This window comes from Orycteropus afer, unplaced genomic scaffold (assembly GCF_000298275.1).
Source record: "Orycteropus afer afer isolate SDZICR_OR568_19922 unplaced genomic scaffold, OryAfe1.0 scaffold00068, whole genome shotgun sequence".
Lineage (NCBI taxonomy): Eukaryota > Metazoa > Chordata > Mammalia > Tubulidentata > Orycteropodidae > Orycteropus > Orycteropus afer.
The window spans coordinates 10,169,521-10,191,894 of NW_006921655.1; the positions used below are offsets into that span (position 1 = coordinate 10,169,521).

General features: G+C 39.0%; 1 protein-coding gene across 1 annotated transcript in view; it reads right to left on the reverse strand.

Moving 5' to 3' along the window:
• Positions 1–22,374, reverse strand: part of FMN1 (formin 1) — a 586,562-nt gene that overhangs the window by 17,848 nt on the left and 546,340 nt on the right. Inside the window, exon 16 of the mRNA XM_007940485.1 lies at positions 20,275–20,424. Within this exon, the coding sequence (XP_007938676.1) occupies positions 20,275–20,424 (150 nt within the window). The remainder of the gene's footprint in view (positions 1–20,274; positions 20,425–22,374) is intronic.

Consider the following 22,374-nt stretch of genomic DNA (forward strand, 5'->3'; position numbering starts at 1 on the left):
GGGTTTGAACCGCCAGCCGTCTGGTTTAGCAGGCAAGTGTCTTAGCCACTATGCTACCAGAGCTCCCTCAAGTTCATAGTAGGTCTTAAATACTGCTTTCACCTGAAAAAACATTGATGGTTTAGCTACTTAACTACTTACCTACCTACTTATCTATTTTACCACCTATCGACCTACCTAGGTATTCATATGTATATATCTAATGGTATTCAAAAACTGTGGGCAAAGTGTTATATTCTACTGAAGAAACTACACTGGCTGCTGTTGCTGGTTGCATTAAATTCACTCAGAATCAGTGTTCTAGCAATTATATGGGAAAAGTCTAGAGTAAAGATTGCAAACTACATGTCTGCAGTTTGATTAACCATCAAAACAAAAAACCAAACTCACTGCCATCGAGTTGGATCTGACTCATAGTAACTTCTCCTTGGGCTTCCTAGGCAGTATCACTACAGGAAGTAGATTGCGCAACCTCCCTTCTAGGGAGTGGCTGGTAGGTTTGAACCACCACCCTTCTGGTTAGCAGTCAAATGCCTTAGGCACTACGCCACCAGAGCTCCCCCCAGTCAACTTGTTGTTGTTGTTGTTGTGTGCCATCAAGTCGGCCCCGACTCATAGCGACCCCTCCTTGGGTTTCCGAGGCAGTATCACTATGGAAGTAGGATTGCCCAACCTATTTATTTACTTTCTGTAAATGGCTAGTTAGTAAATATTTTCGATTTTCCAGGCCATATGGTCTCTGTTGCAACCTCTCAACTCTGCCAGTGTAGTGTAAAAACTGCTTTATACATAATATATGAACAGATGGGTGGGGCTACTTACTAATGCACTTTACTTACAAAAGCAGGTGGTGGGACAGATTTGGTCCACAGGCGGTAGTTTGCTGACCCCTGACTCAAATTCCTTAGCCTGGCAATCAAAGCTCCCTCTCTTCTAAACTCAGTTTACCTGTATATTTTACTTTTTCAGATGCAGATCTGAGTTCCTATTCATACTGTGCTGGTTAATTAGCTGAGAGTCTGCTCTGGTAGCTTAGTGCCTAAGGCACTTGACTGCTAATCAGAAGGCTGGTGGTTCAAACCCACCAGCCACTCCTCGGAAGGAAGATGGGGAAATCTACTTCCGTAGTGATACTGCCTCGGAAACCCAAGGAGGGGTTCCGACTTGATGGCACATATCAACAATAACAACCGAGCCTCAATATTCTCATTTGCTAAAAGTGAAACTAATACCATCTAGCTAACACAGTTGCTCTGAAAATTAAAGGAAATGTTATATGTGCTTACCTATCAAGTATCCTTTCCTTCAACTCACTTCACTGGTACCCGGTTCTCCACATGTCAGCCAAACTAATTACCATTTTTTGCACAAGGCCTTTTTTTTTTTTTTTTCCAACTTAGTATCTTGCTCTTACTGTTTCCTCAGTGACTTTCTCACTCATTTCCAAGTGTTCAAATTCTTCCCATTCTTCTATTCCCAGCTTAAGGGCCAAAGTCATGAAAGCTTCCTTCATCTCTCTTAGCCAGAAGTACCTAATTGCTCTTTTCTAAGTGAAAGGACATTTTGTGCCTCTCTAAAAGCACTTAGCACTTTTCATCTTAGGACTGTGTAGGTGTCCTATTTCCCTTAAACCACTGGAACTACTTGAGGACAATGATCATGTCTGATGTATATCTTTGGCCTCCTCCCTGTTTCTGTATGTAGCACTGTGCCATGCTCATGTTAGTCTTGGGAATATCTAAGGGACAAAGAAATGGATTGCAATGATAGCTTTTATTTTCTACCTTAAATAAGTCTAAATGTTTAGTTAATACTCAGAGTTGGAGAATGATTATCCTTTAGGGAAAAAAAGCACAAAGAAATAAAATCCACTTCCAGTTATTGATTAGCTGATTGAGTCCTAAATAAGGCAAGAGAAAGGGTGCTCAGCGCCACCCAAATGTGCTCAATATTTATACATGTCAGCTTATGGATGCATTCCAGGATCTTACAAGTATCCACACTACTTTGCCCACAGGGAAACTGAGGCTCAGAGGGGACACATAACCTATTCCAAGTTTGGAATTTAACCCTTTCACTTAGGAGGTAAGAATTTTTAGCATTTAGTCAAAGAGTACACTCTGGTTAGACAATGTCTAGCTACTCACATGTTAAACCTCCACCGTGGCTCAACTGGAGCTGTTTTTGTTTTTGGCCTAGATATTAATTATATTTTTGCTTCTGGATAAATATTTAACTCTAGAATATCACACACAGTTGCTCATGATTACACATAGACAAGTACCTAGACTTAATCTCAAAGATTATATGGCACCCTCTCAAAACAAAACAAAACACCAAAAAATAAAACTACGTACTATACAGCTACAGTAGTCAAAATAGCCTGGTATTGGTATAACGGCAGACACCTAGACTAGTGGAACAGAACTGAGAACCCAGAAATAGATCCATCTACTTATGGTCAGCTGATCTTTGACAAAGGGCCAAAATCCATTAAATGGGGAAGAGACAATCTCTTTAACAAATGGTGCTGGCAAAACTGGATATACATTTGCAAAAAAATGAAACAAGATCCATACCTCACACCATACACAAAAACTAACTCCAGATGGATCAAAGACTTAAATGTGAAGCTTAAAACTATAAAGCTCATCAAAGAAAAAACAGGAGCTAACTTAGGGGTCCTAATATATGGCATTAATAGACTAGCAAACATAAGTAAAAATGTACAAACATCAAAAGATAAAATAGATGACTAACTCACTCACTGATGAAGCAATCTACTTCCATAGTGATACTGCCTTGGAAACTGAAAGAGGGGTTGCTATGAGTCGGGTCCAACTCGACGGCATCTAACAACAACAACAACTCACTCACTGCCATCAAGTCAATTAGACTCATAGTGACCCCTCATTAGGTTTCTGAGGCAGTATCTCTATGAAAGTAGATTGCCCAATCTTCCTTCTGAAGAGTGGTTGCTGGGTTTGAACTGCCAGCCTTCTGGTTAGTGGTCAAATGTCTTAGGCACTACACCACCAGAGCTTCCCAAATAGATGACTGGGACCTTCTAAAAATTAAATTCTTACATGCATCAAAAGACTTCTCTAAAAGGGTAAAAAGAGAACCTATAGACTGGGAAAAAATATTTGGTAATGACATATCTGAGAAGGGACTTATCTCTAAAATTTATAGAAAAGTCCAACACCTCAACATCAAAAAGGCAAACAGTTCAATTAAAAAATGGCAGAAGACATGAACAGACACTTCACCCAAGAAGATATTCAAGTAGCTAACAAATACATGAAGAAATGTTTGTGATTATTAGTCATTACAAACCAAAAAAAACCAAACTCACTGCCATTGGGTGGGTTCCAACTCAGTGACCCCTCCTTGGGTTTCCAAGGTGGTATCTCTATGGAAGTAGATTGCCCAGTCTTCCGGCTGAGGAGTGGCTGTGGGTTTAAACTGTTAGCCTTCTGGTTAGCAGCCAAATGCCTTAGGCACTACACCACCAGAGCTCCTTACTAGTTATTAGAGAGATGCAAATCAAAACAACGAGATACAATCTCACCCCAGCCAACAACAGCAAAGTTCAAAAACACAGAAAACAACAAATGCTGACTAGGATATGGAGAGACTGGGACTCTCATACATTGCTGGTAGGACTGTAAAATTATACAAACACTGTGGAAAATGGTATTGTGAGTCCTTAAAAAGTTGGAAATAGAAATACCATTTGATCCAGCAATCCCATTATTACATATCAGTCATAAAGAAGTGAGAGCCAGAACACGAATAGATACACACACATCCATGTTTATCATGGCACTATTCACAATAGCAAAGAAATGGAAACAGCCTAAGGTCCATCAATGGAGAAATGGATAACCAAACTACGGTACATACACACAATGGAATACTATGCAACACTGAAGAATAATATAGAATCCATGAAACACCTCCTAATGTGAATGAACTTGGAGTATATTATACTGAGTGAAATAAGTCACTCATGGAAGGACAAATATTGTATTAGTCCACTATCATAAAAAGTTAAGGAAAGGTTTACACATGGAAGGAAACTTTCTTTGTTAATTACCAGGGATGGAAGGGGAAAACTGCTAGATATGTGCTTGAACAAATTCTTTTAGAAAGAGCACAAGGCTGGTCCCTGTAATGTGAGGTTAAAGACATCTCAAATGTCCAAACTACCATGTCACTCTATCATTTCAGACATTAACTCCTCCTCTCAGTAATCTCCCCTCCGTCTTGTTGTTGTTATTGTTATGTGCCATTGAGTCAGACCTGACTCATAATGACCCCTCCTTGGGTTTCTGAGGCAGTATCACTATAGAAGTAGATTGCCTAACCTTCCTTCTGAGGGGTGGCTGGTGGGTTTGAACTGCCAGCCTTCTGGTTAGCAGTCAAGTGCCTTAGGCACATGCTACAAGAGCTCCCCTCCTCTGTCTTAGGGTTCTGTATTTTGCTGTAACATCTCACAGAACTCACAGACACCCAAGGGATCATCTCACATAGTGGTGGTGGAGGCTGGGAAGCTGGCAGGCTGGCAAGTCTCAGGTTTGTAAGTAGGTCTAGGGATCCTCCCAATTCTCACGTTTTGATGAACCTCCATCAGCAGATCAGATGACGGCTGCTGTCCCAAATCCAGCGGTGAGATGATGATGAGCCAAAACATAGAACCAGAGCAAGAGGGAGGGCAAACCTTTCCAGAAGATTCCTATATATACCCTCAAGGAAGCTAAAGGTGGTGATTTGAGTTATACTCTCCAGCAAAGCAGGACTCAAGATATATCCTGCCTGTGCCGCTCCAACAGAAATACCCCAAGCGGATGACTTTAACAATCAGGAGTTTAAAAGCATGGCTAATTCTACCACAGAGCTGAGTGCCTGTCCTTATAGGGAATAAATACTATCAGCTACACAGCCAAGTTGGCACACAACTTTAACTACACACCACCCTAAACAGGCATGGATAAGAGGATTTATAGGACAATGGCTAGAAGGGCCACCTCAAGCAATGCACCACAGTAGGGAAGGGATAAATATTGATTTGGGTGAAGGGAAAGGCAGTATACCAAAAGCAAATGACCAAACACAATAACACTAAGAAGAAAGAAGACACAGAGAGGTGCACAAGAGGTACAGATAAGTATTTTTATATACACAATACTGTATTATCAGTAATAACAAACAATCTATGAATGGATACATAGGTAGACAAAAAATCTGAAATACATAACAAATATAGCTTCAACATATTTGAGAGAGGAAACAAATTCATAAATGCCTCAATAAATTAACTTTTGAAAACCCTATCTTTTCTTCATTTTCATTATGATGCACATACTCCCTAAGGAATTAATTTCTGTTAAACTGTAGAGAGGAAAGACACAAGTATGAACTGGGTTTCTGAGGGGGTATCACTATGGATATAGATTGCACAACCTTCCTTCCGAGGGGTGGCTGGTGGGTTTGAACCACCAGCCTTCTGGTTAACAGTCAAATGCCTTAGACACCATGCCACCAGAGGTCCTATGAAAGTCTAGAGAGGACAGACACAAGTATGAACTGGGACTGTCAAGCATACCCATGATACTCATGTTTTGTCCTTCTCTGAAGACATGGTTCCTAACTTTGGTGTAATATTAGGACCACCTGGCAAGGGAGTTTTCCTTTTAGTTAGAATATATAGAATGTATTGTTGTTGTTGTTGTTATGTGCCATCGAGTCGGACCCAACTCATAGTGACCCCTCCTTGGGTTTCTGAGGCAGTATCACTACGGAAGTAGATTATCCAATCTTCCTTCCGAGGAGCAACTGGTGGGTTTGGACTGCCAGCCTTCTGATTAGCAGTCAAGTGCCTTAGGCACTACGCTACCAGAGCTCCTGGATAACGTGTAAAATCACATTTTTCTTCAGTTTATCAGAGAACCGAGATCACAAGGCAGCTAAAGGAATTGCAGTCCAAAGAATGACACACTTGTCTATTCAGAGGCTCAAGCTCTCCACTATTCCAACTTTATTTTCTGGGAGACTTTAAAACTAGGATAACCTAGGCTTTCTGCAGGGTAGATTTCTATCCCAAAACCAAACCAAACCAAGCTCATTGCCATCAAGTTGGATCTGACTCATAGTGACCCCTCCTTGGGTTTCCAAGGCGGTATCACTACAGAAGTAGATTGTCCAATCTTCCTTCCAAGGAGTGGCTGGTGGGTTTGATCCATCAGCCTTCTGGTTAGCAGTCAAATGCCTTAGGCACTATGCCACATTACAGCAGCAGCTAAATCAAACCAGTTAGAACCCTGCCATCTATGAAAATGAAAAGCTACATCTTTATTCTTTTGATATCCAGTATCTCACATTATGATTCACAAGGCAGAAGATACTGAAATCATCTAGATGCTTATATTAACAGAAGTGCCATCATTTTTGGCTAGAGGACTTGAGCACACTGGCCAGAGAGAGATAAGTAAGATACTGAGGAAGACAGGGAATTCAGGCTGTTTTACACTCCTTGACACTAACAATAAAACCAACAGTTCAGAGCTGTGCTTTCAAAAACAGTTCTAAAAAGCCTTAATGTTCAGTGCAAGCCCCTGCTCCAACCAGAAAAGTTTTATATGTCAGAGTTTCCCATACATTTTCATGTGAACAAAAAGAGCACTGCTGTTAAAAAAAAAAAAAAAGTCGGAAAACCACTGTGTATGGAACTGAACAAGACCGTATGAAACTCCTAGGGGGAAAGAGAAAATAAGCAAATAGCTTTTCTTTCCAGAAGAGTGATAGCCAACAGAAGCTTTCTTCTTTAAGCATTGTCCAAGGATATCTTGGAGATGACAAAGTGGTTAAGAAGATTAGTTCTTCTGAAACTGATTCTTTTGCTAGCCATACCCCCAGGTTCTAGTTTTGGGCTCTAATACAATATCAAATCTCAGAAGTCAAAACATGGCTACCTCCTCCACTGTTGCTTTTAAACAGCCCCAAATGAAAAACAAATGGACCTATCTGATCATACCTTGCCCAAAGGCTCTCTCAATTGAATTCTGTAATGGAAATGAACATCTTGTTTACATGGGGCATCATCTGCTCTCTCCTGTTTGCCTTCTTTCTCATTCTAAACTGTAAAAAACAAAACAATGCTTTCAATTGTAACAAGACTGCCAATCTACTTTTGAATAACTCTTAAGTATGAGGTCGAGTTATAGTTTTAATGAGAAAAGGACATGTAGGTAATCGGGTGATATCTAGATACAACTAATCTCCAGTTGTGGGTGAAGTTGGGGTCTACACTATAAACAGTAGGTTTCATTTTAGTTTTTTAAAATGGGTAAATGACTCCCTAAAAAAATCCCATTTAAAAAAAAAACAAACTACTATTGGTGATTATTTATTTGCAATTCTCTGAAGTGATAATGAACAATTCATTTCAGCAAGTGGAAAAATACAATGTGGAAATATTACCAGGCATACTTGTTAACAAACCCCTTGTGTTTGTAATGTAGACAGAAGGAGCAAGGAAGTGACTCCAGGAGCACAGAGGTAAAAGTTTGGGCCTCTAACGGAATTAGTTTCAAAAAGGAAGCTCTATCAGCCATCCAGAACAGTATGACCTGAAAACATTAATCATTTCATGACCCAAACAATGTATACATCTTCATCTAAAACATTCAAAGTAAACAGCTTTGAAAACACTGGTGGATAAAGGCATGAAATGTGACCAGCTGTAATGCACATCTGTTTAAAAGAAGACTTACAAGCAGTCATCACTAAAGACAAGAGGTCAAAACAGTCTAGACAATGGACAACATGGGCTCTGTGTGCCAACATGTATAGTAAAGTACCTCTGAACTTAGTATGTCACAGGGAATAACCAAGTTCCCTAAAAAGCAGGATGAAAAAAGCTGAGCTCCAAACCACTATGCCAGTAGACTTATCCCAACATTTAAAGACATGTGAACCAGAATGTTTCCAGCAAATGTAACCTGGTGCTATTCTGAAAGACATAGTTCAACAAAAGAACATGAGAAAAACATGCTTTTGTCATGGGCCCAGTAAATTCTGGCATATGGTCTTTTGAATGGTAGGTAAGGTTTTGTGGGATAGCAAAACTGTTGGCATCTACTATTGATCACACCAGTACAATAAGTAAAGCGCCAGTGTTTAATCCTGCTTCCAGTCTGGCTACCCAATATGGGTTGATTTTACCAATCACTATTAGAGATAACTTTCCTTATAAGCAAATGATGATACTTTTACGGTCTCTCCTTAGAAGAAGAAAGAAAATGGGTATAAAAAACTGTAAAGATAACATACTAATTGACTCTCCACTCCGTTTTCTTGACTGCCTTGAACTAAGTAGCATAAGATCAAAGCACAAAGAATACCATACAAAGAGGCTTTGAGGGAAGTGTGGGGGTAGCTTCCTTGACTAAAAAGGGTCTCATGGCATCTACTTTATGACATTGTAGAAGATTGACAGCAACAACTTGACATTTTCCTCATTAGAATTACCTGAAAAGTAGGTGGCATCAACATTATAGAAGCTGTTTTTAATTTTTTTCTTTCAGAAGGAAGAAGCCATGCCAATTGCCTAGTAACCTGAATGGCAGAAGCAAGGTTCTATCTGTTCTGTGGAGTTTGTTTGAATCTTGTGGACACTTCCTAAGTCTCCACAAAGTACTGTTCCTAATTCATTAAGTCAGGTTGTTTCTCCATAGCAGGGAGGAAAAGGAACTAATGTTCACCTTTACTTCTAAATAGGAAAATGCAATCACGGAGACTGGAGTCCATCCTGGCTGCTAGGACCATTCTTATTACTTACTATCCACTTTGACAACATTCCCTTACCAGGTGTTTTTGAATTATTGATATAATTAGTGCACCTGGTTAAGAGTTATGGACATAAATGAAATAAGTAAAGTGATTCTTCACTGATTGTTATGTGCTGTCGAGTTGGGCCTGACTCATAGCGACCCTTCCTTGGGTTTCTGAGGTGGTATCACTATGGAAGTAGATTGCCCAACTTCCTTTCAAGGAGTGGCTGGTCAGTATGAACCACTAGCCTTCTGGTGAGCAGTCAAGTGCCTTAGGCACTATGCTTACCAAACTCATTTAACTCCTTGATGTAAAGACAAATTTCTTTCTTACTGCAACAGCTGATAAAAACAGCATTGACTAGTCCATGTGCAATATTTCCAAGAAGTAAGAAAAGTTAGAGAAAAGATTTGTGGACAATATGAAACAAGAAAAAAACAAAAAAACAAACTCACTACCATCAAATCAATTATGATTCATAGCGACCCTATAGGATCAAGTAGAACTTCCCATATCTGTAAATCTTTATTTATGTAAATGTTTCCAAATCTGTAAATCTTTATGGAAGCAGACTGTCTCATTTTTCTGCCATGGAATAGCTGTGGGTTCAACCTGCTGAACTTCTGGTTAGTAGCCCAAGCTTTCTTTGACCACAGTGCCACAACAGGTAACTCCAAAATCATTTACCTCAGGCAGGCCAACAGGCCACATACTTAGACACACACACCCTTCTATGTTCAGTCATTCTCTCTTCAGGGTTTGACTTCTGACCTTGCTCAACGCTCCACCTCCTAACCATGTACCCCCCAGGTCAGTCTCACTAGAAGCTCATGGTAAGGCTGGCCAGTGGGAAAGTAATAGCAAGTTTTGGCTTACAAGTTAGTTCCATACACATCAGAATCTAGTCTGTAAAAGTTATTTCATGATAAATTATCTTATCATCCCTACTTCCTAAATTTGACACTTTTCCCTATATCAACCCAAAATAAGGTATTTTTCCATTTACAATTAAGAAAGCCCTCATAGAGACCAAATTTCACCAGCAACAAAATTAGTCACTTCACAGTTTAGGTGGGCTATCACTGGTAGTACCCAAACACACTTTGACTTCAAGTGATTAATTGCAGAACAAAGGCCGCTTCCGTTTGCAGAGCTTCTCCCCCAGGCCACAGGGGAGTGGAAGTGGGAGGGGGTGTCCCTGGACTTGTCCTGGAATGTATGATCAGTTAAAGCCAATCACTCTGCACTTGGTAGACACAACACCCCTAGTTGACCCTGCAATTTAGGTGCAGAGTGAAAGGTAACAGCATTGCGTTTCCTTGCTCAGGGTGAGGCGCCTGGGAGACAGCTTGGAAACTGAAGTCAGTCTTGTGTGAGAAATCTGCAAATTTAATTGAAATGCACGGTTAGACTTAGGAAGACATTTCCAATCCTAATAATGAAGACGTGCATGTGCTTGCAGATGCCGATTCCTCCTTTTTGGTTTTGAAACCTATGTCACCTACCAAATCTCACCAAAACTCAGAACTGATTATTAGTCTGTTTGCAGGGTGACTAAAACAAAGGGTGAAGAATGAGGGGAGACTGTCTGGAGCAGGGAGCCTTTCTGGCGCCCTCAAATCATACTACTCAGGCAGCTCCCTATTCCCTCTCCGCCCAAGGCAGGAGCTGTCATGAGACCCAAAGATAAGTGATTTAGAAATATTCTAGCTGAATGAATGAGACTTACTTTGGGTTTCCATTGCGCTCTGCCAAGTTAGGGAAATAGAGTGTGGACAGATGCTCTCTAAGGTTCTTATTTGAGCTCTAAAGAGGTTTGAGGCTTGGCACAGCCATGAATCCTAAGGATCTCCACTTCCTTGTGTTTTTCTTTCTTCTTCTTCTTTTTTTTTTTTTTTTCAAACAAACTGAAAGGAATACCGCCAAGAACAGAGAAGGTGATTGTTTTACCCCCATTAACTAATCTTTCTTGTTCTGAACATGTCTATCTGCTTCAGCAAAGCTATTAAGGTTTTAGATGCTTGGGCAAAAGCAACTCACATGGGATATATTTGGGGAATTCTACCACTAAATCCAAGTAAATAAAATGTTTCATTTATCAGCAGCAGACAGCAAATCTTGTAATCAATTTCAACGTGGGAAAAGAAAACATAGTGCTTGTTTATTTGTTCAACAAATATTAATTGAGCACCTAGTAAGCATAAAGACATAAAAGTGCTCAAGAGAAAACAAAGCTCAAGAATTTGCCCTTGTCTTCTAGAGGCCTATAATGTATTAAGCCATTCCTGTTAGGAGCTCTGGTGGTATAATGCCAAAGGCATTTGACTGCTAATCAGAAGGCTGGTGGTTCCAACCCACCAGCCACTCCTCAGAAGGAAGATGGGGCAATCTACTTCCATAGAGACACTGCCTCAGAAACCCAAGGTGGGGTTGCTATGAGTCGGATCTGACTCGCCAACAGTGAGTTTGGTTTATTTTTTTGTGTGGTGATGCAAATGGGTAAGCCTTTGACTGATAACTGAGAGGATGGCCGTTCAAGCCCATCCAGAGAAACCTCAGAAGAAAGCCCTGGCAATCTGCTTCCAAAAGGTCAAAGCCTTTTGAAAAAAGTGCAGTTCTACTCTGTACACATGGGGTCCTCATGAGTCAGAATTGACTCAATGGCAACTGGTTTTGGTATGATTTAAGGGAGAAAATATTTATAACGAAATGAATGAAAAACAAATCAGTAAATGCCAAAGTAGAAGAGACAGCAAGCACCTAGAATTTTGGAAAAAAGCTCACTGAGATTGGGGAAACCTTCATAAAGGAGGCAGGGTGTGATCACTCGATTAAAGTCTTCCAGAATAGAATCTCATATCTTGTATAACACTTGATATATAATAGATATTCTAAAAGTGTTTGTTAAAATAAGGCTAATGAGTTGCTACAGGTTGATATAGAGGGCGTGCAGAGAAGTGAGAGACTGGTGTGCGCTGAGCACTTAGAGAAGGACTGCTGCTGGAGAGGGAAGTTAGGCTGGCCCCAAGAACAATCCCACTAGTGAGTCCTCTAAAATGTGTGCTGAGTTTCCCAGGTCTACAATTTTGCCATGTGACCTCCCAGAATGTCCTTATTCCTCTCTTCTCTAAATAGCTGAATTCATCTGCACCGTCAAAGCCTAGCTTATTCCCTGCCTAAAATCACAGGAAACCAGGGTTCAAAAGCACGTAAGTAGTCCAGTAGAACATAATAACCATCAGGATATTGTCCTCCTCCCTCCCACCTGCAAAGATTACCTAATATATTTAGCCAAAGCATGGGCAAAGCCAAGGCATTTACTGAGGCAACCAAACACAAAATGTATTCTTGCTCTACCATCTCTGTGGGGAACCCTGATTCAGAAGACTTGTTTATATTTTTATAAAGCTTTCTAGGTGATTAAGAAGATCTGCCATGTTTATAAGCCTCTGATTTCTTCTATCCCCTCACTGGCTTTTGAATCCCCCCTATAATTCTCTGTCCAGGGCTGATCCTGTTTACGGTCAAATATCTTCCCAAAGCCATCTCTATCTAGCCTCTATATTTCCTTGTGATTACCTCCTCCACCAACCTCTTACAGTGCCCAGGATCTTCAATGGTCATGTAATATCATTTTACACTCTGTTGTGAAGTCCTTTCTATGTCAATAAACATGTATCGGGCACTGTGCTAAAGAATGTACCATACAAGATATAACAAGGAATGAGTCAATGTCCTAGAGGTGGAAAAAGACAAATAAACCACTATAGTTGGGATAAATTAAGTGCTAAAGGATGGTAAGAAAAACATACTGTCAGAGATCAGAGGAAAAGGTGATTACTTGAGGGGATTTGAGAAGATTTCTAGAAGAGCTGGCTTTGGAGGTGGTCCCTGAAGGATTGACTATATTTAGAACAGCAGGAAATAACCAGGGACATTGCAGTGTAAAAAAAGTGTCCAATAAGAACACAAGGCAAGAAAGTGCATGTGTGAGAAACAGTGAGAGATCATTATGGTGGGTGCACAAAGGGATGAAGCTATAGGAAATGAGCCTGGAGAAATGAGTAAAGGGCAAGTTTCTGGAGGGTCATGCTACAATATGGGAGGGATTATGGAATACTTGAAAGAGACCAAGCTTTAGAACAGAAAAAGCCTTAGGTTCTTCTCTCCCTTCTACTACTTACTAGTGAAACTGTGACATGAGCAATTCATTTGCTTTTTCCTTTGCTTGTCTGAATGTGAAATAACCTTTCTTTTGGGGCTGTGTGAGGACTCAATGAATTATTAGATGTAAGCAGCTATTGTGACTAATTCTCTTCCCTTTATTTCATCAGCAGTGGAGCACAATTGAGCATTTTAAAGGAATATATGTGACTCACCTTCTGTTTTAGAAAGAACTGGATGCAACATTAGGGGAACATTAAAGAGAAATAGAAAAGTATAGGCAGAGAGAACAGTTACAAGGATGTTTCAGTAATCAGGCAAGTGATGATGAGGTCCTGACTTATGGCTGTGGCACTGGGAATACAGGGTATGGAAGGATAACCACAGAGGAGGCAAAACTGAGAATGTTCAGAAATATAAAATGAATCTTGAAGCATTGAGGATGACTCAGGTTTCCAACTAGGTTGTATTACTAACAGGAGAATAGTGGTACAAAACTCAAAGTTAGGGAATCTGAGAGGAGTAGGTCTTAGTTGAAGTAGAATAAATTCTGTTGGGGAGACTCTGAATTGAAGATGAGTTTGGGGATCCTGTGGGAATGTTTAGTGTGCAAAAGATCGGGATCTAAAACTTCTAAGAGGTCAGTTTTGGGTAGGAAGACTTGGGAGGAAAAGTGATAGCTGGAGCTGGGAAAATGGCTGGGACTAGCTATGGACAGACTACAGAGCAAAAAGAGAGATCTGAATGCTGGGGGAATGTCCAGACTTGGGAATGGAAGAAAAAGAAGAACTAGTGAAGGAAATGGTCAGCTACACAGAAGAAGATCCAGAATAGTATATGCGCAATGAGGCATTAGTATCAATATTAGCGGCAAGGAGTTAGAAGGAGCCATTCAATTTCAAAATTAGAAAATGTGGTAAAATTTTCTTATGGCCTCAACATCAATTTCTTCTTCTTCCTTTAGTAGTGGAAATCACGAACCTCTAGCTTGGCACATGACACCCAGCAAAGCCTACATCTCCCAGTCTCCCTTGTGTATGGCCATGAGACTAAGTTCTGTCCGATGGGTAAAAAACGGAAGTGATGTATGAAACTTCCAGGTCATGCACTTAAAAGAAAAAGGGTGTGCTCCCCTTTTCCCACTGGCAAAAGGAAGTCAGCAGTGGTGGTTATAGTAGATGATGTAAGCCATCATCAGCCTTGTGAAAAAGGCCACATCTTAATGATGGCAGCTATAAAAGTGAAGGTTCCTGACCTCTGAACTCCTTTAACTCAGACTGTTAAGCAAGAGAAAACTAATTTGTTCTTGTTTAAACAGAAACTATTTTGGTCTTTGTTATGGTAGCCAAGCTTTATCCTTATTGATACAGGAAGGAATGATCTTGTGGAAGGAAAAGGAAGTGAGGAATTGCATATAAACTCTTCTTCAGGAAGCTAGAGGGGAAAGGAAAGAGGTGGAACAATGTTTACAGAGAAAATAGAGCCAAGAGAAGTCTCTTGACTTTTTTTTTTTAAATCAATGATCCTATAATTCTTACCATATTTAATCTACTATCTTCCATCCTTATTTATATTTTTAATTTTGTTGAAAGTAGTTTTAAATTTTTAATTTTAAATAGGTAGAGTTTATTCTTAGTGATATTGAAAAATCCCATTTCTAAGTTAGCTCTTTGGGACATTTACTATTTCTAAAGTTATACAGAACTACTTCCAAACGTGATTTAGGAAAATTCAAAGTTTTGCCAATTAACTAAAGGGTGATTATTTGTTATTAATATAGGAATACTTAAAAACAGTAAGCTTCTTAGCAGTTAAATATATATAAATGATTTAAGTATATAACAGAGAGCTAGGGCAAAGAAAGTTAACCTAGTAGAATGATCATGCATGTGTGTCAGTAGACAAGCAGAATTCAATAAACACAAGTTTTAGCACATGGAAAATTTTCCAGGAATCATTTTACTGTAAAAAGAGAAAAATTTCTGCAATGTCTACACTGCAATCAATGGCTCCTTTGTGGGTTGAGTGACAGCCTCTCTAAGCCCTCCACTCCTGGTCCTAAAATAACCTGAGCAATAGAGGATGTGGAAGACAGCCTTTGAGAGACATCCCACAATAGTGTTGAACTGTTCACTGTCACAAGTATGGTACTTGCATAACTGACCATAATAATTTCATGTAACTCAAAACAAAATCTTGTTGGTGTTTAGCTGGACTACAAAAAATAAAGTAACTATCCATTTTTTCCATGATGTAAATTACAGCTAATGAAGTTTCTTACTTGTATTTCACATAAGATTTGCCAAACTCCTTATTCACTCCTTCCTTTCCCATTATGAGTTCTTTAAAGTTTGCTGTGGCTCAGAGTGAATTATTTACCAAAATTTTATCACTAGAGTTATGACTCCCCTGGAACTTCTTTACCTTTTGCAAATTCACAGACTCCTTTGTGGGCAGTAGCAGTGGTAGTGTTTTGTGGCCTGTATGTTTGATCATGTGTGGGGAGCAGTTTTAAGATATCCAAAGTGGTGGAATATTGTATAAGGAAGAATCCTATATCCAATGATAATTAAAGAGCTATAAAAATAAAATAGAAAATGCATAAAGAATAATCAATAAAGGTAGCAGCAACCATTAGGTAACCTCCTTTAAATTACACATATGTTTTGAAAATCTGTAGATGTGATAGGTGGAAGAAATGTATAGATCCAAAATTCACTGTATGTTTGGACATCAAAAGGCAAAAATAGTGCAGGAAAAAGTAAAATTGAGGCAAAGCTGAGTCTGGGGATAAAGATCTTCATTAACTATAATAAACTGTAATTACAATGTTGAATATAGATGAGCAGCAGAAAACATTTTATCTTCACTCTCAATAAAAAAGGTGGCTGTGAAGATCAATTTTTGCATTTTATGAGAAGAACTGGAAGAGTGAGGCAAGGTAGCTGTAGACATCTACCAATTCCAAGAGGGCAGTGAAAATTTTCCCTTTCCCCAAATTTTTTTCCCACTCTTCTGCTACACCTTGGCTGGAAATGTCTTCTAATTTAGTCTCTAATGACTGTAACAGCAAAAGTGAGGAGCATCGTCGCAGAAATGAAACACACAGTTCCTCTGAATACACCTACTCTTCACTTACCAACTATCTTGCTATCTAACATTTTGTGTTTAGGACAATGGTGAAAAATCTATCTGACCATTTTGCACGTTAACAATATACTTCTGGCAGCAATGAACACCAAGGTGCTAGGTAAGAGTAATGTTGGCTGTGATGGTTAAGGTTATGTGTCAACTTGGCTAGACCATGATTCTCAGCACTTTGGCAGTTATGTAATGATGCAATTTGGTGGTTACGTAATGATGCAGTCATCCTTTACTTTGTGATCTGTTGTGGTTGTCCCCCATTTTTGTATAACAACTTGGTATTTGGAACCTAACCATGTTGAAAAATGAAAAGTAGGTTTATTAGAAAAATGATTTTTAGATTCATAGAAATGTCAAGGTAGAAGAGATCTTAGTTCCTGCTTCATTCTAATATATAAATTTCACAGATTCAACAACTGGTCTCTTAGGCAATAAGCAAGTTGCCCAAGGTTGCATGGCAAATTAATAGTAGAATAAAGGATTAATATGCTGACTTTTGATTGTCTAGAGGTCTTTTCTTTAATACTACTAAATATTGCTGAGTACTGAGAAGGGATAAGAGAAGGGACAGGTATATTTCACTGGGAAATGAATCCCACTACTAGGGGCCGCACAAGGACTGGGTCACAGATTGAAGGTCTTAGAAGATGGAGCATTCTGGATTTGTGCCTAGATACCAGCAAATCAGGTGCTGTCAAGATGATTCTGGCTCATGGCAACGCCACGTGTGTCAGAGTAGAACACAGGTTCTACTATGAGTGCTCCATAGGTTTTCAGTGGCTGATTTTTTTTTCCCTTTTTTTTGGATTGCTCCTGGGTAGACTCAAACTGCCAACCTTTTGGTTAGCAGCCAAGTATGATAACCATTTGCACTATCCAGGGACTGTGCCTAGACACAGAAATTTACTATCTTTCCTAAGTTTAGCTTAAACGCCAAGAAAATTTTAATGCTGTAGTATACCGTTAGATAGTAGGCTGTTCTTCTACTAAGACAGGTAATCAGCAAGTAAACCATATTCCCAGTGAAATACTTCTCCTTTATTTAAACACAGAATTGTGCCTGATACCAGCATAACAACAGTGTTTATTATTCAGTCACATGGCATAAGAACACACGTAACAATCATATGTGTGTTTAGAGAATGTTCTAAGGCAGTTGCCATGTACAGAAGCACATCCATCTCAACTTTGCATATGTATTCATGGAATACATGAATAGTGGTGCAATTCTTGCTAAGCAGCAGAAGAAGTAAATATTCTCTACCACCGAAAATTAGACTCAAGTGGCCTGAATTAGTTTTTACCATTTCCATTTTATTTGGAAGTCTACTTTAAACAAAACATCATTTGCCATACAATCTGTTCCTTTGAAAATCATATTATTAGTCCTTAATTTTTCCCAATGATTTTTTTGTAGTTTTTAGTTGGCTTTCAAATAAATAAATTAATTAATTTTCAAATAAATTTAAAAATCAATCAGATTAAATTTCTCCTAATGGGATCCAGAACGATAGTTTTCTTTTCTAATAATTATAAGCTATTATGTTTCAATTTGGTTATGGATTTAATTTTTGAGGATATCTTTGTACTTACTATTCATTTCAAAGATGTTAGGTTACCTTCAGATATTTAGCATTATTTGGATTTATTGGATTTCTGGGAAAAGTGTAATTTAAGATTACAATATCAAACATCATTAAATAGGTATTAAAACAAAGCAATCATCTTGTTCCTCATTTAATTATAACAGGAGAATTCACATTAATTTACTTGTTGTACCACAATGAGTACATAATTCTAATTCTAAAAGCTAAAATCCTAAGAAGACAGCACACAATTTTAAAAATCCTTACTTCACACAAAACCCCTGAATATTGATCAGTTTGTTTAACTGTATAAGCAGTAATATGTATAAGGTGCTAACATATCTGAACAAATAGATTTTTCTAAACAAGCTGCTTCCAAAAATATTTTTTTAGCCATCATTAACTTTCAGAGATGTTGTTTTAGGTTGGGAACCTTGGTGACCCATCTCACAAAGCATGGCTGGAAGGAAGAGATCCCTGAAATTGCTCAACAGGAAGAACTGAAAAGGGTCCTGTGAAGTCATGACCCTTTAAAGGTGTTGGTTTACAGAGTGTGAAGCAGGCAATTCACCAGCTGCACCCAGGAAGCATAGCTGCAAATGCCTGTTGCTGGGAATCAGAGAAAATCTTTCTGAAGGATACCACTGCCACCAACCTTGGCCAACCCACAATTAATGTGGTCCAGCTTCCCTAATGGGAACTTACTGTCATCAAGTCAATTCCAACTCACAGTGACCCTCATTGGGTTTCCAAGCTGTAAGTCTTTATGGAAGCATATTGCCTCACCTTTCTTCCACGGAGTGGCTGGGGTGTTCGATCTACCAACCTTTTGGTTAGCAGTCAAATCTCTTAACTACTACACCACCAGAGCTCCTTCTCTAATAGGGACACATTCCTTAATTTGGAACATAGTTCAGTATTTGAAGAGATTATTAAAATGCAAAACAACTAATTACCCTATCTGCTGTGTGTATGTTTTTTTCCCAACCATTTTTAGGGCTCAAACCAGAAGGTTCATCAAGGATTGTGATCAAAACACAAGGATTGTGATTTGAGGTGCAAATATTTAAGCAAAGGCTGCACATTCAGGGACCCCTGTTGGGTTTCCAGGCTGTAGGATAAATTACGTGCATGCGGAGGACTGGCTGGTCAGTGGCTCTCTTGTTATAGGAAGAAGAGTATGGTTCTACTACTGTCATATGAGGCTCATAAAATAAAAAATTTATCCCACAAAACCTACTTTAGCTTATTTTAAAGGCCTAAATAAGAATTGCAGAACAAGAACAAGAACAAGGAGTTGAGGATCAAAATCTTTAGGACTTATTCTTATTATTATTATCAACAACCTATTTTGTTAACAAGGTCACTTAGTTTTCTCCGCTCAGTTTATCTACATAATGGATATGCTCAGTTTAATTCTTATGTTCCCAAGGAGGTAATGGTTTGAAGATGTGCTGATAAACATTTTCAAATGTCTTTGACTTCTTTGGAATGCAAGAAAGGTTCTTTTTGAAAAAAAAAAAAAAAAAAAAATTCTTTGAGAAATTAGAGACTCAGTAACAATGGCTCAAAATCTCTCAAGTTTGATGTCCTTAAAAACAACTTAAAATGAGACATATTAGTGTTTGCTGTGTATGTTTCTGTATGCATATATTATTTATATAAAGAAAAAAATATTGGCATTATGGAATTTTAGGTCTTAACACTGAGTGAAATATAAATGCTATATTTAAATAAACTGCTTTCCTTACTTTGTAGAAATTTTTTGTCTCCTTCCATTCCACTTTGAGTGACATTCCTATACATCTGTTGTGCAGGAGTAGTGGCAAGACTTGTTTGAAGTTTAAATCCATGACACCCTTTATAGAACAGTGGCAACCTGATCAAAACAATGATCAAGCAGAACTGCTTTTTTTTTTCTGATCAACAGAGCCAAATTCAGCCTCTCTTGGGAGAACACACACCCATACCTACACCCACACCCCATATTCAGAGCCGAGGTTTTTCCTCTACCCCCAACTAATAAAATCAGGAGGCTGCAATGAGGCCGAGCGGCATGAAGTTTGATGTCCTCAGCAGGATACAGGGAGTCAGAAGTGGCGCTGTAAATCCAGTGCGGGGCTTCAACACTGTGTTAAGTGTGGCCCGAGTCTCAGGGATTTCCCTTTGATGCAAGTTCAGTATATTAATGGGAAAAGCATTCACTTTTATTTGTCCGTACTGTCTGCGACAGCAAGACTACCTCATTTAGACTAGGCCAACATGAAAATACACAGAGAAGCAATCTGTTGCAAATTAGCACAACTCCCCTTTCATTTACTAGCTAGTAATTGGAAGGGGTTAAGAAAGTGTAACTTATCAGATCACGTGAGTGTGTCTGCTGTGTGGACAGCACGCCTTCCATGAATTTCCCTATGAACCCTGAGGCAATAATCTTTTCTTGACGTCCACTTGATCTGAAAGAAAATACTGACACCTGTGAACTATAGAAGCACGTTTTGTTAGGTTGGCGAAGGCAGTTTCCTACACTTTATTAGAACCTTACCTTTCTTTAGATATGTTTTTACTCTCCCGTTTCCAAATGGTCTTGAAGTCACTGCAGAACTCATACCACACCATAAACACATAGTTGGGTGTGATCTCCTTCTCACCAGACTTTGGCTTCATCCCAAAGTATCCTACTGTTGTTTCAAAACTGCAACAGGTGAGGAAAAAAAAAAAAGAAAGAAAGGAATGAGGTAAAGAGTGAGAAACTGTCAACACCAAATCCCATTAGGTTGAGGACGGGGTACGGGAGGGCAGTTTCCTGCAGGTCTATTCTCTTAACACAGGAGCCTAGGCCTATAGTTACTTTAGCTTATCCTAAGCCTCAGAACACCTCCTTGCCCAAAATAATTTGCCAAGAAATGCAACTTTATTGGGAATATGTCTGGGTATATTTTATCTGTCTAGAAACTAATGTGTAATTCCAAGAGGTACGCAGGTTAAACCTTTTGTTGTTTGGTCTTCATCTCAAGTTCAAGTCATTTATCTGCATTTCCCTTGATGTTTAATGATTTCATGTAAGACTGATGACATATTGATTCTGCAGCATTAGCAGTGGTCAGTTAGAAAGCCCACTGGGAATATTTAGTCTAGTGAAGGTTTTATGAAAAAATCGGGAGCATGTTCTTTCTATTCTTTTCTGGCATATGCTGACTTTGTAACCTTGGCTCAATCACTCAGCATCTCTGACTCTCGATTTTCTCAAGGGTAAAATAAGAGATTGACTATACAATATCTAAGGAGGGAACAGAAGTTCCTGTTCAGCACAAACAGTTAACCAGTTGACTATCAGTCAAAAGGTTGTCAACTCACCCAGAAGTGCCTTGGAGGACAGGCCTGGTGAACTGCTTCTAAAAGGTCATGGCCTTGAAAACCCTCTAGAACAATTCTACTGTGCATACATGGGGTTGCCATGAGTCAGAATCGACTCAATGGTAACTATAACAACAACAACAACACATTTTAGACCTTGATATGATACAAGAATATAAACTACCAGCATACAATAATAGACAATTGTGGGCATAGCAAAGTTTGATAAAAGATCATCTCTGATCTTGGAAAAGAAAATCTCTAATTTGGTCAGAAAAGAACCCTAGTTTTCCAAAGTCGTTTCCCCATTATCAGTAAGAGCCTCCCAATCTTTTCCACATAGGCTCACTGCACAACAGACTACCCAGGCCTCCCAAGCAGCCCTTCTTGGAGGCACTAGCTTTGTAGCAATTTATAGCTCTGAACTCAATCTTTCCCTCTCACCCCCACCCACCCCAAGCCTCACAAGCTCATTTGCCATGAGCAAGAACACTTAAATAAATGGCCCCCTTTTCTAGGGTGTTGGAAACTAATCAAAGCAGGAATGGCTGGCCAGGTTTACTACTTAATGCTCTATCATCTGTTCAGACGCAGCATGTTTTGTGGCCATCCTGAATACAGTTTCTAATGGAACTCTATTCAATGGTGATTGTAAAACTCTGAAGCCCCGTTACTACTATGGAGCATACTTTCATCTCGTTCTTAGTTACTGGGCAATATGTATCTCATAAGATTTTATCACATTTCACAGATGAACTGTTAATTGATTCCATGGCTATGATTAGGCGAGATCCAAGCTGGAGCTGCAGCTCCTAGTCTCATAAATTCTTTGTGCTTCTGTAAATAATAAATCTGTTTTTAATGCAAATTAAAACTACTGGTCAGGGAATTTTGGCTTCTAGTTATTAAAAGACTGGAAGTACATAAGTGGAGAAAGGCAATAACTGCAGTAATCTCTTAAGGGACTCTCTTATAATTCCAAACATATATATTTCGATTGTTAGAGCAAAATCAGTAATGGAAGAAAGACACAATGCCCACTTTCACCCCAGACATGACTCTTACTTCTGTGGCAGTCAAACTACTGTTAAAATCAAATATATACTCTATAGCATATAACTTTATTTCATTCAATAGGAGTAAAATTTATACTAAATATGAAAAGTATATTGCTTAGAGCCTGCAAACACATAAGTAGAGAGTTATGTAGCCCATAGAAATAGGCCACAAACTTCCTAGAGAGTCATTACATTTTAGAATTAGAAGGGACTTACAAGTTATTTTATCC